At 35.6% G+C, this 19,938-nt stretch overlaps 2 protein-coding genes across 3 annotated transcripts in view; one reads left to right on the forward strand and one right to left on the reverse strand.

The window, feature by feature from the left end:
• Window positions 1-19,938, reverse strand: part of LOC145693314 (clavesin-1-like) — a 283,708-nt gene that overhangs the window by 214,738 nt on the left and 49,032 nt on the right. Inside the window, exon 1 of one of the 2 annotated variants that reach the window (XM_081769189.1) lies at window positions 5,638-5,695. The exons of the other annotated variant lie outside the window; for it this stretch is intronic. The gene's annotated coding sequence lies outside the window, so the exon portion shown is untranslated. Of the gene's footprint in view, window positions 1-5,637; window positions 5,696-19,938 lie in introns of those variants that run through there. 2 annotated transcript variants of the gene reach the window in all.
• LOC145692368 (retinaldehyde-binding protein 1-like) overlaps window positions 1-19,938 on the forward strand; it is a 64,257-nt gene that overhangs the window by 204 nt on the left and 44,115 nt on the right. Inside the window, exon 2 of the mRNA XM_081767666.1 lies at window positions 6,118-6,268. Coding sequence (XP_081623792.1) covers window positions 6,118-6,268 — 151 coding nt within the window. The remainder of the gene's footprint in view (window positions 1-6,117; window positions 6,269-19,938) is intronic.

The raw sequence follows: 19,938 nt of genomic DNA on the forward strand, positions 1-19,938 counted from the left end.
AAATATTTGAGGGGGCCAAGCCAAAATTTGGGGAGGCCGGTGCCCCCGTGCCCCCCTTAGCTACGTCCATGCGGAATAGGAATAAAGAAATGTTATTGAATTCTACTAAAGTTTTTGCAGTTTGTACCAAACTGTCATACGGATAAGAAGTAAGTAATAGCAGATCTTGGTCAATTTTCCACGATAAAATCTCTTCTCACAGAGGGCTGGAGAGAATTCCCATTGAATAATCCTAGATGATGTTTTACATTAGCGGTAATTTTACTTAGCCATGGCGTGATCATTATTAAAATATCCGAATGAACATTATTAAAAAAATCATTTTCCAACATAATATGAATTCCTTGAATTTTGTTGATTTGTCGTCCCGGCGACCCGGTCGCCCAGGCCACGCGACGACCCTGTATGAGGCTCCCCTCCAATAAGTGGAGCCCTGGTTTTAGTCCCGAAGTTGGTAGATAGTGACTGCAGATCCTAACACGATGATATGTGTGATTGTACTTGCATTAAAAGACACTATCAGAATACATAAAAAAATATCCAGAAATGTGGTTTGAATACGGATTGCCTTGTTAAGTTGCATATGTACTCCTCTGCACCGAACAATGGTAATCTGTTGCTGTTAGATATCTATATTGACATCTGCCGTGCAATGTTCACACATCATCATATTTGTATGGGATCTATCGCTAAAATAAGGTCTCGGAATTAAATAGATGGTATTTTCATCTTCTTGTTTTACTTCTAACAGCAGCCCCTGTTGAGCACGGGGCGCGAGTTTTAGAATATCCTATGTAGATCTACCTAAGTATGTAATACAACTGTCACTTTAGAGCAGCGCTTCCCAACCTTTTCAACTTGCGAAACACTACAGGTGTAACTTGAATTCTCGCGACACACTCATAGATATTGATATTCTTCTTCTTCTTCTTCTTCTTCTTCTTCTTCTTATTATTATTATTATTTATAAATATAAAATACTGTGTTTATTTGGGGGGATTACTGATCTCCTCACAAAGCAGAAAACTCGATCACTGTGTTTTCCCCGTGGTAAATCATTATTCTTACTTTTCATTCTAATTTAAAAATAGAAAACAAATTGCAATGTCTTAAATAATATAGGACTTAGATTTTTAAAACTACACTTTGTTTTTCAAAAACTGTATCCAACCTTACACTAAGAAGGAAGATCACTAAATAAAGAACGAACAAACAAATCTCTTGTACTTTTAAGACACAAATGTAGGTAATTTGTATGCATGTTTGCTTTGTCGAAAGGATTGAATGATATTTTAAAATTTCAAGTTACGAAATAGTCTGTAACAATAAAGAATCAATGATAATAATTACTTTTTTACAACATTAAAAATGTACAGAAGAGTAACACAGTATAAAACTTATAATTTGTTAACATGGTTAATATACGTTACAATTTTTAAATAATATATGTATGTTAGAATTATTCAATAATATTAGTAATGTAACAATTGTTCAATAATATCTACTGAAAGTTACAGTTATTTAAATGCTATATGAAAGTTACAAATTTTTAAAAATGAGTAAAAGAAGTTGGTGCACGAAGCAAAATTAATTTGCAATCCCGAAGTTTTGACAACAGTTGCGACCTGTTCTTACACTTGATTACGTTTATTGCAAAAAATCCTGCTTCATTTAAGCAGGATGTTGGAAAGGGAATAAGAATTTTCATAGCCTTTGTAGAAATAGCTGGATATTCCCTCCGGAGAGAAATCCAGAATAATGCGGTGTCGTACTGTGAGTGCTGGAGCTTCAAACCTCAGTCATTCCCCACATCAACCAATTCTCTTTCTTTCTGGACATTTAATTCTGCTGACTGTAGGTCAAAATGCGCAAACGGGACCCTCACACAGTAATGTATGTACAATAATATATTACAATTAAAGTAATTTTTTTCCATTGTAGAGGTTCATAGTAATGTGAAATAGAAATATATAATTTTTGCTATGTCTCCCAATTTGGGGTGTCACAGAATTAATAAATTTGTTTCGATTTCCTCTTGGGAAACGCTGCTTTAGGGTGTACCTTAAAACCCTAATACTGAGTTAATGATGTACTAACTGACCCACAGCCACTCAATATAAGTATAATTAGTGTGCGTGTGTGTTAGTTTTCTTTATTTAGCAAAGCGCATTAAACACGATGGCCCCTCAAACTTTCAATAGTCCGATTAGTACTGCCCCGTAAAAATAATCTTAGCCACGTAAGATTGTTCTGCTCTGTTCTAAAACAAGGCAAAATCATTAAAAAAAGAAAAGAAAAAGAAAAAAAGAAAAAAAGAAATGTCAGCTGTAATTTAAGTCGACACTAAGGTGATCCCGTTTCATGTGTTTTCATGTGTACTAGTATCACAAATATAGAAAGAATAAGTTAGGAAAGGGTTTTAGGAAATATTTATGCCGTTATTTTACACTCACGGATATACTGATATCGAGACACGTAATTACAATTCGAAAAAATTCTGTTCGTCAGAACAGAATGTTTTCTACACATGTTACGCGTAAATTTATTTGCATTATCTAAAACAAACTCAAAAATCGCACTCCTCTGATCTAATAGTTGGCACGCACATTCGGTGTATGCAGACATGCGTTCGGTTCCCGATAGCGATAACACTGCAAGAAAAAATAAATAGAAATTTACGCATTTTGTATTTGCTTTCAGTCCGGAAGTTAGTTAACTAGTAGTAGAAATACGTTCAAAGCCGTAAAATCAGTGGCACAAACAGTGCAATGCACCAATGCTCCAAGGCGAAAGGGTCCGAACCGCTCCGCAATCATTGTTTGAAGTTCATATTAGAAATTATTGCGTCATGCAATAACCACGTGTGAACTACATGTGTTAATAGTAAATAAAAACAAACAGACGACGGTCCCGAAGAGGAGTCGTTCACCATCGCCAACAGTCGGAAGGACGAGAATCAACGAAGGAAGCCTACAATACAGGATAAAAGCGAACTGCATGCCTCAACCAACATCAATCTTTCCGGATTGATTGAAACACCTTTCCGGATTGATTGAAACACCTAAAACCCTCTCACGACGCTTGGTCACCGAGAGGTACCCATCCTTATACCCACGACGCTTGGTCACCGGGTTCCTTTCCTCTTTCTCACGACGCACGGTCACCGAGAGAGAGATACCTAATCTACACCTCTCTCACGATGCACGGTCAACGAGAGTACCTCACCTCAAAGCCCACGACGCTTGGTCACCGGGCTCCTATCTTAATCTTACCTAAGTAGATATTAGAGGAATTACTTATTATAATTTGTGTATTTAAGAAGACTTTTTATAATAAAAAGGCGAAGCGAAAGTCCAAATACCGAGTACATTTTATTGCTCTACCGAAGAAATTTTACAATATCTAAATTACTCTGTTATTCATTTTGTTGAGATTTGTACATTTTAAAATATCGTATTAATAGCAAACTTGATTTGATTTCCTACGCCATTGTTAACATGCAAGTAATATTTAAAAAGTAAAAGCAAAAACATGTAAATATTAAAAACAACTAACACAACTCGCATTGTGTAACATACAGTATCTTGCGAGTAGCCAGCTTAGACTGGATTCTTTAATACAGAATAGAAAAGGTGTCACTAAAACTACGGTGAAGCTAATCATCATTATATCATAACATCTTAAGTAAATATATTACACACTTTGTTGAAATCAATGTGCAGTACGTCTTTGTTGAAATCAAAACATCTAGAATCGTGAAACAAAATGTTTCGCGTTTCACGAAACATATAGTAGGTTTACTATTTTTTAAATGGTGTTACTCATTCGTGGTTTTCAGGAAAAGAGAGTTAGGATCCGGGAGGAAAGAAGGTCCCGCAGAAGCAATCGGGGAACCACGTACGTAAGTCAATTCGAGGAGGTTCGTTGTTATGGTTTCTGACAAGGATATCAAATTTCAAGTATTATTCTTCACCGGAAGGGGGTTCAAATACCTCCTTTACTGTGGCCAAGTACTGATTGAGGAGTTATAAAAATCCTTTTTTGCACCGAAGCTCCGAAGAGATTTATTAGGCACTGAGTACCTTATGCAAGGCTCAAAATGGGTAGTTGACTCTCTAGTATATGATACAGATTACTCTGACTCTTCGTCTTTCCTTTTAATTTTCATACTGACATATTTTCTAGTGACATTGTACATGTTAGGTTTCTAATTTGACGGTACACTTGCAAATTCAAATACAAAATACGATATAGGCTACCGGCAGTAGCATTTCACATTATTTCTCGTTTCAAGCACTGATTATATAGGAAATGTTTGGAAGACTATGGTAATGGTAACCTTAAAGAAATGGAAAGAAAGGAAATACTGTTCTTCGTAATTCGAACACCCTTATTTGCGTGAAAGTATTTTTGTAATGGAGAGACGACGAAAATTGTTAGTAATTATTCATTCAATTTTATTTCAAAACCGAAATTCAATTTCGATTTTTATAATAGATGTTCGATTCAAAAACCGAAAAATTGTTTAGGCTTTCAAAACCGAAAATCGATTGCCGGTTTTCATATTAGATTTTTTCTTAAAAGTATCATGAAATGGGAACAATACTAGTACAGATCAAGAACGAACTGAGAATAAGATCACAAAGAAGAGTTATAGCAATTCTAATTAGAGTGGCTTACCACAGTATAGTATCTATGATAGAGTTTTGTTTCTGAGCTGCTTCGTGGCTGAACGGTTAGTGTACGCGCATTTGGCGTGGGAGTGCCGGGTTCCCTTCCCTGCGGGAGCTCATATGGTTCGGGTTCCACGTTAATCAGTAGGTTCACGTCTCATATAGCCTCCCTGCTGAACGGGACGTTAAACTCAAAAGCAACTCAACTTTTGTTTCTGTGGCACTGACCTTGACACGTCTTTAAGCTACTGCTTTCCAGCTACTGAAGCTCATGACGTCACGACTTATTTAGGTTACGTTATACTTGTAGATTGTTGTAGATTAGATTTGATATAGGCGTTTTGTCTCAAAATTGATTTCAACTTATTATTGAAGAACTCCACGATAAAAATAAAGGGTGTTATACAAAGTTAAGACTTGAAGTCCTTTTGGATGACATGAAATTTATTTTTAAATTTAAAATTTTGTAAAACAGAAGAGCGCAACACACCGGTTTGGAAAACAGAGATAGTTAAGCAAATATTACAAGAAATAACACACGTTTTAGTTGTAATATTGCCTTGGAGATAGGATTTTTACACTTGAAGTCATGACTTCGAGAATAGTAAAAGTAATAATCTATGGTAAAGATATCCATTTAAGAGAGGCATTAAGTTAAGCTGTTGACTAAAGCCTACATATAGAATGAAACTAATCAAATTGATTGTACTACTAATGAGTCTATATAAATAGGATAGATATGACTTAAAATATTGTTAATGATTCACAAAGACAGCTGTCATTCGATATTTTATACATATATGGATGTTTACTCATAAAGTACAATTACGATTGCAATATAGGGATTATTACAGATTTACGCATAAATCGGAAATTAACCCTTCCATTGTGACTGAAGTGACATCTTCCAGAACTATAACAAAAATAATTTAAAATAGAAAAATACATAAACATGCGTACTTACCTGTATAGATAACATTCACGGATATATAGAAGTGAGAGTGACATTTTGCTCATATATCAAAGTGGAGAAATGTAGTGAAAGTTGACCGCAAAACTTTTCCTAGGTTTAGTGATTCGTGCTACCATCTCGTGAGCAGATGCAAAACTACGTGATCGAAAGGAAAAATAGCGCATTTCTTGACTGTGGTTATGTTCTTAATTTTCAAGCAGGAAAAGGGAAAAAATTAATTGTCCGAGAAAACACTACATCATGTAGAAAGATATAAAAATACTCCAAAGTGATACCTCATGGTGTAAAATGGCTATACATAATTTTATGTTACAATTTAAGTTATATTTTAATGACTATATATGAGTTTTTCCTTCGATATTTTGAGTCATAATGATTAACAAGATTTTTTATTTCTTTCCGCCAAACTTATTATGAGAACTCACGACTAGTTTTATGCTAATAGTATTATATTTCCTACTTTTCTTGCAGTTGAAGACCTACTTCAAACATATGGAAAAACACAAGAAAATTTATAGCGATATTAATCCACATAAGGATACGCAACCTATTTTAGATTTCATCGTGGCCCCTTCACCATACAGGGACTCTGAAGGAAGAAGAGTAATGTTCTTTAATTTTGGTAAGAAATTCAAATAAGAAATAACATAATTACATCATCAAGTGGAGAAAGGGGCTAAGTCCAAAAAATATTTAAAAAAAAAAAAAAACTCTTATAAGAAAGAGTTGAGAGATAAATGACATGTTTGCACGAACGCAAGATATAGTACATAGGTCTCCTTCACTTTGTATATAGTTTCTTTTTCCGCTAAGCTACTTGTTACGCATTTGAATTAGGCCTTTTCATTTAATCACATTTTAGGATAATACATTTATTTTACAAGTGATTCTTTATGCGAATGTGATCAAATTATTTTCTCTTTAAGTCACAAGGAACGGACATGAACCTGTTATCCGGACATCCGAATTTAACCTAGTCCATTCGATAAACATAACAAAGATATGTCATGCACAAAAAATTAGGTTCCATGGACAACGGAAAGTCAATGTGGCTCATTAACCTGTTAGTATAAAGAAAATCAGAGATTCGCAGTGAAATACCTATTGCATCAACAGTGTATATTGGAAAATCATGTTTTATAGTTCACTCTCTTCAGCATAAAACAAGCTTTCCAGGGGTACTATGTGTTGGAGTCCATAAAGTACTTGAACAGTGAAATTGGGAGAACGTCGGGAAAATTCTCTCCAAAAATCCCTTCCATCAACTTTGGCCCCCTCTGGAGTGGACCCGGGTGAAAACACCCAATCCAAATGTATCTCGAAACATACTATAGGGTATAGGAAATGAGTGTACCAATTTGTTTTGATAGACGGATTAGATATGAGGAGAAAGGTTGAATACTAATACGTTCTGTACATAAAAACCGAACCTACGATGACCTGACCTATAAAGAGAGCATACGGGAGAGCATTTCAGTAATACAAAAATTATAAACGCAGTACTATTTATCTTGATATCAAGACTTGTACCACATTCTCTGTAGAATGAAGCAAGCATTTTAAACAGCAAATGTGCTACAGTTGTATTGGGATATACCCACCAACATCCCCACCGATGCCCTTCTGCTCTCTATTCCGTTCTTACGGTGTCATACTATATCCCCTCCCTTGTTTTAAGGATATACCCCTACCCCTATTCCTCCTAGTATTTTAAAGTACATTTTAATTGTATACTCCTATGAGTGTGCGACTTAGTAGGGAGGATGAGGGGAAAATCCTCCTCTGAAGAGTTGGATATCTCCCATAAGTTTTGACTTTCCCCATATCTAGTAAATTGCTCGGATGTGCACTTTAATCCCCCTCCAAAAAAATGTCCTTTAATTTGCGCACTGACTCCTACCCGCTCCGATGTCGCTTCAGACGACGCACAACTTTGCAATAAAGTCATTTTGGAAGACATTTTTGCGACTTATCCCAAATTTCCCTCTCCACATGCCATGGAATAATATGCATGATAACAATTGACACGCTTGTTACATTTTGCAGAGATTGTGCAATATTTTTATATTAGTCTATGTTCTCTTTATAAGTGAGGTCATAGGTTCGGTTTTGTATGCACAGAGCGTATTGGTATACAACTTTTCCCCTCACACTTATTCCGTCTATCAAAACAAAATTTGGTACACTAATTTCTTATTCCCTATAGTATTTTTCGAGATACATTTGGATTGTGTGCTTTTACTCGGAGCCACTCGAGAGACGGCCAAAGTTGACGAAAGGGTTTTTGGAAGGAATTTTCCCGACATTCTCCCAACTTTTCCTGTTCAAGAACTTTATGGGCCCAATATATAGCACCTCTGGAAAGCTTGTTTCATGGTGAACAGAATGAACTATAAATCATGACTTTCTAATGAACAGTGTTGATGCAATAGCTATTTCACTGCAAGTCTACTATTTTCTTTATACACAGAGAAAAATCCTTTCTCCGGACAGCGGTATATTGTACAATTATACGGTATCCTCTTGCTTACTATAGAAATCAGTACGGAGCATACGTTATCCGTATGCTACATAGGCACTGCCGTTAGATGTTACATCATGCCGTTGCAGGATGTCTGACATCTAACAGTTTTCCGTATATCACATGCATATATTTATGTTACCTTCGTCAGTTATATGTTATATAGTCCATTTATATGTGAGATCCTGACCACCTGCATTGTTTCATACGGAAAGTACGTATAGATGGAACACTTATACAGAAAGTATTATAAAACATGCGTTTTCAGTTATACGTCTGCTGTACGTTAAGTCCAAAAACTACAGGAATTACATATGTAACCTATCTTTTTAAGTACGTCACCTACAATCTTTTTTCTCAGTGTACTAAGAGGGTTAATGAGCCCCAGGGACTTACTTTGTAGCGCTGCGCCACTCTTCGGCCTCAGAACAGTTCTGATACGACGTGAAATGGAGTCATAGAAGTCGCGAATGGTAGCAAGTGGAATATTACACAATTTCGCGTGTAGTGCGCCATTCAGTTTCGTAAGAAAGAATAGAAGTAAAAACCTGCGCCAGATTTATGCCTCCATAACGAACCAAAAGATGTTCAATTATGCTCAAGTCCGTGGATTGGGAGGGCCAGCAGAGGTTTTCAACTTCATCCTAATTTTCCTCAAACCATGCTGCAACACGTTCAGGTATGTAAATCGGCATATTATTATCCTGGAATGTAGCGTTACTGCCCAGAAACAAGATCTTGAATATAGGATGTACATAGTCCTATAAAGTGACTACATACTCACGTGCAATGGCGCGACAGGTAAGCATTAGCATAGAACACATTGAAAACCTCCCTTTCGCAGTATCACTAGATTAAGGTTAGTCTGTAATTAAGTTTTTGGCTTCCATATTAATTGTTTAAGCAAATATTAAGCATTAACTTTACATATTTTTCACTTTGATTTCCCCGTTTTGATTGCACATTAAGCTGTAGATCCACGCCTCATATAGGGATGCTGAGGGGGACGTTAAACTTCAAATCAACTAACCTTTACGACACATGAATATCCCGTGTAAACGAAACATCAAGCAAATATGTATGATACCTGTATACTAGTAGGTACGCAGAATTGCAGCCGGGATTTGTTAAAACGTTAAATAATAACAATAATAATAATAATAATAATAATAATAATAATAATAATAATAATAATAATAATAATAATTATTATTATTATTATTATTATTATTATTATTATTATTATTATAACACATAAACGTTTGTTACTCTATTATGGGTATATTTTATATGATACACTTTCAAGTCACTATTTTTACGTAGTAGTTAATAAAGCTTGATTTCGAGGCTCACTATTACGTTTAGTTCAAGCATTCCACTTTTTAAAAGTAATAAACGTAGATATTGGTTTTAAAGCAGAGAGCTCCTTCTCAGTAAATACCTCTTTCGAATTAATTTTTAAAATTAGGCTAAGCTTTTCGAGACATTTGACATGAGACGAGATACTTCACAAGCCGCAGGGATTTGTCTAGTCTCGTCTTATTTTGAAGCTTACTAACCATATCTCGTCTCGTTTATGGCACACATCTTGTCTCGGGCGCATCACTACGTACCTGGGACAGAATTATATTTCTATCCTAAACATTACTCCCATAATGATTACGGGTGAGCATAACTGACATCAACATAAATTACAGTTTTCCTAACAGAATTACTTTCATGCCATTACTGTTACTACTACTACTACCACTATTATGATTATTATTATTATTATTATTATTATTATTATTATTATTATTATTATTATTATTATTATTATTATTATTATTATTATTATTATTATTATTATTATTATTTCAGTTGTGTAATAGAACACTAAAAATTGGGAACGGAATATAAATTTTGCCCTTAGGAAGTAAAGTTAGTTTGTTTTAAAAACACTGAATTTACCAAGCTGTGGTTTTGCTGTTTAATTATTTTACTTTCCATTCGAAAGTAATATATGCTTAATGTGAAAAGTAGATACTTCAAATTAACAAAAATTGGATCCTGTGTCCTTCCTCTTTTTCTTCTCTTCTAATATGGAGATAAATTCAAAATGAACAACTTGCGTAGCATAGTAGAAATAGATCTATATGATCATTGTTCGAAGTCCTGTGTGTACACATATTCTCTAAGTAAATTATATCCCAGAAGTGTATGCATTAAAAATAATGTGTTTCAAATTAGATGATTACTTATTTATACTTTAAAGGCGTGAGAAGTAATGATAATGAAGAAATGAATTGGTGGCGAAATATGCATTGAATTATTCCGTCATGTCTTTGTTCAACTACATCATTGAATGAAGCAAATAGTATTACTCGTACTATATTGGTGAAAAATTCCGTACTTAAGCCACAATGGTTTTCTGTTATCATTCTGTAGAGTAGATAGTTCTACACGTCTTTTTGGTAAATCTAGATAAACACAAGGGACTTTTGTTTCAAATTTTGAAACTACGTTAGACGCCCAAACTAGGCCTATATGAATTCAATACACAATCACACACACAAAAATAAAAGTACTGTTCAGTGGACCCCAGGGTATGGATTCGATGTATTTTGTCAATCGTTCTGAGGTTTCGAAATTTGGATTCTGTGCAACAAAATACATCGAATCCATACCCTGGAGTTCTCTTCACAGGACTCTTTTTAGTGTGTGTGTTATATATTAAAGCCTAAAGTAGTAAATTTATAACTACGAGTTGTAAAAGATGGATACTGTGAGTTAATCTGAATCTGAGCCCATATCAAAACCAGTTTTAAGCTCTCTTATGGTTACTATTATATAGGAACTAATATTGGAATTGGTAGTTCTACTAGTTTCTACTATTTTCGGTTACAGTACAAGAATAAATCTGAGATTAAACATGTGTTGGGATGCTGAATCCATACCGAAAAACTTTGTCTCCTACTATTACCGTTATCGCTCTATGAGAATCAATGTTAAAATTAAAAGTAGATTTGTACTATTTCTGGTTTCAATAGGGGAATAAAGTTGGACATGGAACCTATATTAATTAACAATTCTAAATTCATAATGTGCACAATGCGGGAAACTAGATGAGTCGTTTGAAATGAATTTTTGAAAATAGCGAGCATTTGGGCCAACCCCTTCGATTGAAATATACACCTAAGGGAGGGAAAGGGTGTTCAATCTTGGTTTTTATTAACCTTATTTACCCGTGCGAAGGATGGATATTTCAGGTGATGAACTCTAACCTTCCATGGTTAATAATAATAACTGTGCTATCTGAATATTGTATATCCTGAGTCATATGGAAAATATTTGCCTATTTTTGTGTATATTTAAATAATTACGAAAATTGTGTAAGTGCTATACATAAAATGTAGCACGAACTACTAGGATGTTATAACTGACAGTCTGTAGAAAATGTATTTTTGTTATTATATTATTATTATTTCTAAAAAAAGAAAAAAAACATGGAGAATAAATTTAGATTTTGCCGTCATTATGAAGAGATCCTTTCCCTAATTATAAATGTTTACTTCAATCCAAATTATAGATTTTAATCTATTTTTGTTCTCGGTTTAAAATTTCAAAATTTCAGCGTAATTTTCCGTTTCATGTTCACTTGGTCCGAATATGTGAATGCAATTTTTAATTTCTTTTAGTTTAATGTCCCAAAATCATGCTGCGAAGCTAAAGGAGACAGCGAAGAAGGTAATAGATGAAATGGTGGAATGAAGCAATAGAATTCAGTAAGAAACACACAATCGGTATTTTTCTAGCACAAAGCTATTTGGAAAGAACTGTGATTGACGAGATGAATCTATTCGACCTTAGGTAAAATTAAATATGATGTAAAAACTTGAAATGGCTAAACGGATCTTTCACGAAATCAATAAAAAAAATAGCTAATTTTTGTTCTCAGTTTATCGTAGAAGTACTCTGAGTTGCCTTCATGGAGTATATGGTAATTGAATATTGTTCCGTTGAGATACCTTTTTCAGCTTGCGGTAAAAGTCAAGTGAAGAGTTTGACTCCAGAAAATTTGAAGCATAGTTCATGGTTCTAAGCATGAACACCAAAATGTGAACTATGTACTGGCGTAGTAGTAGCAGCGCTTTCTATTGTGGTATGAAGTACCGACACATTCCTTCCTTAGTTTTTTAAATGCTATTTTTCTAACCATTTTTGAAATTTGACGATTTACAAAATGAGTTTTTCAATTTATGTTAACTTGAAGTGTGGAACAAGAATATAAACTGTACATCAGGTAACTCTATCTACACATTGAATACCATGATAAATTCTACCACCATTTTAGATTTTGGTGCTTTCTTTCACAATCAATTGGAACTCAAAGAAAAAAACCTATTCATTGTAAGCGCCTGTACATTTTTTTAAAAAAGAAATAGCTTATTTAGTAAGTAACTATTCTTAAGCAGAAATCAATTGGTCAACAGTATTTACGTATGGTTAATGTAATTCATGTTGACTAGAATTAAGATCATCTTTAACCATTTTGAACAAAAAGTATTTGAAACAGAAGTATATCCTTTCTCATGTGCCAATGATTTTGCAATTAGTATTCAAAAAATCTCTTTAGTCATGATTATTTACGATAGTATAATCGTAAGTTATTTTACACTACATTAACTATCGTCAAGTTTATTAATGTCGTCACGTCATTCGTATGAAAAGTATTGGAGTTCTAGTTGAGAAATCTTCGATATAAAAGAGTTTTGGCTTAAAGCAGTACCCAGGCAGTAATATGGAGGCAGCCCCCTTCCGATGGGTTGTCAGGAATCCTGATGAAATGAACTCTGTCCAGCAATAAGGGATTTTGTAGGTCTTTGCTTGATGATTTTTTATAAAGTGAAGCTCATAAAGTATTTCGTTCTATGGTCAGAAACAGTACGAAAAAGCGACAACTTTTAAAATGTGGAGGTGGAGAAGAATGAGAAAAATTAGCTGAAACAAACCGAAAACGAACGAAGAAATGTTAAGGTTAGTATGAAAGCAAAGAAAAAATTTACATGCAATTGGAGAAGAAAAGTGCTTAGACGTTGACTGAGATCGAAATGTAAAATAAGATACATAAGAGAAGGTTTTTTTAGGAGCAGAAAGAGGAGCGGGGAAACTGAAGCTAGAACTGATGGACGACATTAAAATGGAAAATAAGTACTGGAGATAAAGAGGTTATGCGAGGACTGTCGAGCACTAGAAGAACTGGGAAAACTAAAGAAATTTATAGTAGGTGTTAGAATATGAGTAAAATGATAGATAGACAAACAATTTCTAGATATCTTTAACAATGTATTTAGTTGTGTTACTTTAAGAATCACTATTCAAGAAATTATTTGAGATAAACTCATTTGGCAGAACGTTTTTGAAAGTTTAAATTTTTAGATATCTTTTTCTTTCCCTTATCTGTCTGGTAACGTGCTATTGTTGATTCTTACGTTCTGATTTCTGAACGTTTTCAAGACATCGAACAGTGCATACATGTTCTTCCTTTCTTGTTATGTTGATTTTAACAACACACACTCATTTCAGTTACATTTGCCGAGGATGACAAACAGTAGTGGACAAAAGTAAGCCTTTGTACGTTTATATGATTTTTTGTTATTATTATTGTTATTTGTTATTATTAAACGAAAACCCATGCTTTCGAATAGATGTTTGGTAGTGTTTTATTAAATTAAAATACATGACTAATTTTATTCCTATATACAGATAACAACAGAATATAAGTTATTATGTTGCTGTTTGACATTTATGCCAATAACCGATACCAATAACCGTTGTTCAATTGGACTCGATTAAGATGGTAAAGTCATGAGGAGCCAATCCTATATCTGAAATATAAGTCATAGTAAATACTGGACAAGATGTAAAGCAGCATTCACGCTGTATGAAGACCAATATTTTAGTTGTCGCAAACAAATTACATTTAGCTGAGCGGTAGAGCGCTCGATTCACAAGCAATAGCAGGTGTGTCATAACTTCAAATTCTGTACTTTTTATAGCAAAGTTTTTATTTCTGGTTTAAATTTTAAAGGAAAATTATTTCTGTGGGTTCCTTTTATCTGGTAATCCAGTAACGAAGAGGTTAGAATGCTGTAAGAAATATACTAAAACATGAGAAAAGAGGAAGAAATTATAACATATTGGCAATTTTAATCATACTTGTGTCTCTCCAGGATTTTCTTTAGAAGTTTAGATTTTTCATCCATCTGATAAAACGACTTCGCTGTGCCCTACATTTTGATGTTCATAGCTATTTAGTGAATCAAACAGATCTTATGTCGTTTCTCTTTCTTCCACGTTTTCTCTACATCAACTCTGGAGATAATTGTTCTAACAAATAAGCTACCGAGATAATTTTCAAAACTGAGACGATCTATAGCATTACTAATACAGGTTGAGATGATTACTCTTATTCACCAAACAACAAACCTAATACTGCAAAGACAAATGTATTCAGGGACGATATTACATTTATGCTGCAAATATCAGCTTTAACGTCATAGAAACATTCTGTAGTTCTCTAGTCAAAATAAATACTGCTTCACAGATTGTTATGTAATTCGTCCTACCTTTGAGTATTTCATGATCGCATACTCTTCAGGAGGGATGGGAACGCACTTTTGTCCACGTTAGCACAATGTTTACGTTCAGTTGATGTTAGTGAGAATAACAGGAACAATAAAGTGTACTTCTTACCAGTGATCAGAGAGCTAAGAATAGAAACACCTTTATCATAAAGTATCATTCTTTAAGAACATTATTCACTTTCTTTTCCCGCTGACCAATTGTGATGTATGGAAATACACACTGTGATTCATAAACATAAATAGAATTACACAAACGTCCTTGAATTTCCATTCAACAAAGAAATTAATCTATTTAGCTTTCATGAAGAATGTTAATCATACAATACAACAGAGGTGCATGGGAAAACAGTAATGACATGAGATTGACCTCTGGCTTTGTATAATGAATCACTTTATAATGTTCGTAATATAAATAACTTCCTATGCTATAACCTATCACTTTCTGTGTTAATTTACGTTAGACAATGTTTTATAATTTAGTATAATAATTTAATAAGCGTTTATTATATGATTCGGACTACCTTTCGTACTTTTTGTAGTAACGGAATTAGTAACGGCTGCACTTTATAACAATTTTCCTCCCATCCTTCCCCGCTACATATTCCTTAAACATTAAAATATATAAACTTTTAATTTATATAATTCTTCTTTAATTATTATAACTGATATTTTGTTGTTATCAGGTATGATTTTTAGTTTACACATTAGCGGATTCATGCTAAGGAATAGGCCTAAAGCAAGCACACACCATCTTTATGAAAAAAAAAGTCGTTTCCAAGAGAATATAGCTAAATTGATCCCTTAACTTGATTGGTGTCCCCCAAGCCTATTGAGAAGCCTAAAATATTCCTCTTTTAAATAACGAAATGTTTATTAAAGTTTCCGTTAAATATCTTCCTTCTTTAAATGAGGTGAGTTGCCCCTGGCTAATTTCAACAACAACTATATGCATAATTCTAGAATTTCAAATAAAACACACGCTATATTTAACCAAGATTGAAGAATTTCTACCAATTTCTTCGAGAATATTTAAGATGGAGTAAATTCACGCTCTTATTATGCACTTATTTTCATTCCAAACAGTTGACATAATTGGGAGCATCAAAAAATTTAATATTCCATATTTCATGAAGAAAACGAATCACTTTTACATATCTATCTAGTTATCTAGAATATTGTTTTGTTATCAAGTATTATATATAGAGTAATTTTGGGTAATATGGGCAGGAAAACATGGCATACTTTCCAGTGGCGACCGGTGGTTTGTGGTTTCGGGTGTTGCAGTATGAACGATCGGAGACAGAAAATATAAAGTGGACTCATTGACTAATCAGCATTAATTTAGATGCAAATGCTATGTGACATGTTAAATTAAATAAAAATCTGTTTTTAAAAAATAAATAATGCAGAACATTTAATCCGATTAATCATCTTATTTAATTAGTAAGTTCATTCTTCTCTCTTTGATTGGAGCAAAACTGCCTAATACATGCTGGCTGAACTCTAGTATTCTTATTGTCAGGTCTTTTTCGATGGAAAGCATAACCAATGGTGAAGTAGAGTGGGGACACTTGGGCGAGTTTTTTTTCCTACTGCGCATGCGCAAACCCTGGACGCTGATTGGCTGGCGCAGGTCACGTGACCCCGCCACGCCCCTTGACGCTGATTGGCTGGCCACGCCCCTTCACGCTGATTGGTCGGTGTAGGCCACGCCCCCGGCCACGCCCCTTCACGCTGATTGGTCGGCGCAGGCCACGCCCCTTGACGCTGATTGGCCACGCTCTTTTACGACCGCTGATTGGCTGGCAGCGGACCCCGCCCCGTAACGGCGATTGCTCACGCTCTTTTACGACCTCCTATCTACTGCGCTGACTGGCTGGCGCCGGACCTCCGCCGATTGGCTGGCACCGGACCCCGCCCCTTAACGGCGATTGGTCACGCTTAGGAGTACCGCGCTGATTGGCCGGCGGAGGACCCCCGCCGATTGGCTGACGCAGGACCCTCCCTCTTTACCCCGATTGGCTGGCATCGGACCTCGCCTCCCCTGACGCTGATTGGCCGGCTACGCGCACGCTCTGCTGCGCCGCACACCGCACACATGCCACGCGCCACATAAGACTCGTCCCCTTTTATGAGCACTTTACGAACACATAGCAGAGCAGATATCACATTCTTCATCAACCTATTTAACATAGCACATATCGTTCCCTTTTATGAGTACTCTTTTAAACAGCAAAGACTCGTTCCCTTTTATGAACACTTTACAACCACATAGCAGAGCAGATATCACATTCTTCATCCTAGCGCAGAGTATGGCTTATTTTCTTTTACGGGGTAGCAACACCCCCAACCCTCCTCCTTTCTCATCCAGGGCTTGGGACCGGCAATGGCGGAGGTCGACGCCGGATCACCGCACCTGCCACACCCCACATAAGATCCGTTCCCTTTTATGAGCACTTTTAACATAGCAGAAATTACACAGAGACTACGAACACATAACATAGCACATATTACACAGAGACTCGTTCCCTTTTATGAGCACTCTTTTTAAACATAGCAGAGAATAATGGGGGTGTATTCGCCCTCCATTTTGAGACCAATTTTTGACCTACTGCGCATATGCGCAAAACTGTTTCGATTTCGTCGTTAAAAAAATAACACACACACACACACACACACTTGATTGCTTATGCGCAGTAAATTTAAATTTCCAATTAATTACACATTGCACGCATGCGCAGAAACATAAAATAAGACATAACATCCCCGTTCTCTTTTAGGAGCACTTTATAGCAACATAATAGAGCAGAGAATAAAAAAAATAACAACACACACACACACACTTGATTGCTTATGCGCAGTAAATTTAAATTTCCAATTAATTACACATTGCACGCATGCGCAGAAACATGAAATAAGACATTACAATAGACTACAGCCTGTTCCAGTTGCAGTGCTGGTTCCAGTTATTCATTCCCTAAATAACATAGTATACACCCACACTTGGTTGCGTATGCCAAATCCAATTTAGTAGAAATAACACGCATGCGCAGAAACATTTATATTTCCGATTCGACCATGCTGGTAAGAATACCACACTTATTTCTACCTGGGTCTTATAGTTTATGTGGGATACGCCCTTTCTATGACAATTTTAACCGATTTGGATGAAACTCGGTATATGAGGGTTTTCGAATATGTTGATTACGAATATCATACTTATTTTTACCTGGGTCTTATGGTTCATGTGGGATACGCCCTTTCTACGATAATTTTAACCGATTTGGATGAAACTCGGCATATGGGGGTTTTCGACCATGCTGATTACCAATACCACACCTACTTTTACCTGGACGTCGTTTGTATGACACTTAAAACCTAATAACTCAAAAACGGGTCCACATATTGAGGTCGTGTTTCCACATTTAGTAACGGGTCACCAGCAACCACAAGTTCCAAAATAATGACCATCGAGGTCAAAGGTCAACCTACTTAAAACCTAATAACACGAAAACTGAGCCACATATTGAGGTACTGTTTCCAAATCTAGTAACTGGTCACCAACTACTACAAGTTCCAAAATAATGACCATCGAGGTCAAAGGTCAACATACTTAAAACCTAATAACACGAAAACTGAGCCACATATTGAGGTGGTGTTCCCACATTTAGTAATTGATCATCAGGTACTACATGCTCCAAAATAACGACCATCGAGGTCAAAGGTCAGCATACTTAAAACCTAATCACTCGAAAACGGCACCACATATTGAGGTGGTGTTTCCAAGTCTGGTAATTGGTCATCAGGTACTACAAGATCCAAAACATTGACCATCGAGGTCAAAGGTCAACCTACTTAAAACCTAATCACTCGAAAACGGCACCACATATTGAGGTGGTGTTTCCAAGTCTGGTAATTGGTCATCAGGCACTACAAGATCCAAAACATTGACCATCGAGGTCAAAGGTCAGCCTACTTAAAACCTAATAACACGAAAACGGTGCCACATATTGAGATGGTGTTTCCAAGTCTGGTAATTGGTCATCAGGTACTACAAGATCCAAAACATTGACCATCGAGGTCAAAGGTCAGCCTACTTAAAACCTAATAACACGAAAACGGGGCCACATATTGAGATGGTGTTTCCAAGTCTGGTAATTGGTCATCAGGTACTACAAGATCCAAAACATTGACCATCGAGGTCAAAGGTCAACCTACTTAAAACCTAATAACACGAAAACGGGGCCACATATTGAGATGGTGTTTCCAAGTCTGGTAATTGGTCATCAGGTACTACAAGATCCAAAACATTGACCATCGAGGTCAAAGGTCAACCTACTTAAAAATTAATAACACGAAAACGGGACCACATATTGAGATGGTGTTTCCAAGTCTGGTAATTGGTCATCAGGTACTACAAGATCCAAAACATTGACCATCGAGGTCAAAGGTCAACCTACTTAAAACCTAATAACACGAAAACGGGGCCACATATTGAGATGGTGTTTCCAAGTCTGGTAATTGGTCATCAGGTACTACAAGTTCCAAAATAATGATCATCGAGGTCAAAGGTCAACATACTTAAAACCTAATAACTCGAAAACGAACCCACATATTGAGATGGTGTTTCCAAATCTAGTAATTGGTCATCAGGTACTACATGCCCCAAAATAATGACCATCGAGGTCAAAGGTCAAACTCGAAAATGGATCCACATACTCAGGTGCTGTTTCCACATTTAGTAATCGGCCACCAACTACTACATGTCCTAAAGGTACTTACCACGGAGGTCAAAAATCAGACTAGTAAACGAAGCAACATATTGAGGTGGTGTTTCCACATTTAGTAATTGGTTACCAGCAACTACATGCTCCAAAAAGGTCAAATATTTAAACCAGAATAACTCGTAGATTGAGCGTCGGAAAATTTTTGTACCAAGGAGAAAATGTGAAGGAGGAATAAATTTGAGTGCCCTATTGAATTTTGTACCAACGAGAAATCTCATTTGCAACTAGCTTAGAATTTCTGTACCTGTTTGGGTTATTCAAAATAATTTGGATAGACTAAGAAAGCAAAGATATGCCATTTTAGCTAGCTGAGAATTTAAAGAAACAAAGGGAACCTACTCAATTTTCTATCGACGAG

The sequence above is a fragment of the Thermobia domestica genome, chromosome 8 (assembly GCF_964235325.1).
Source record: "Thermobia domestica chromosome 8, izTheDome1.hap1.1, whole genome shotgun sequence".
NCBI lineage: Eukaryota > Metazoa > Arthropoda > Insecta > Zygentoma > Lepismatidae > Thermobia > Thermobia domestica.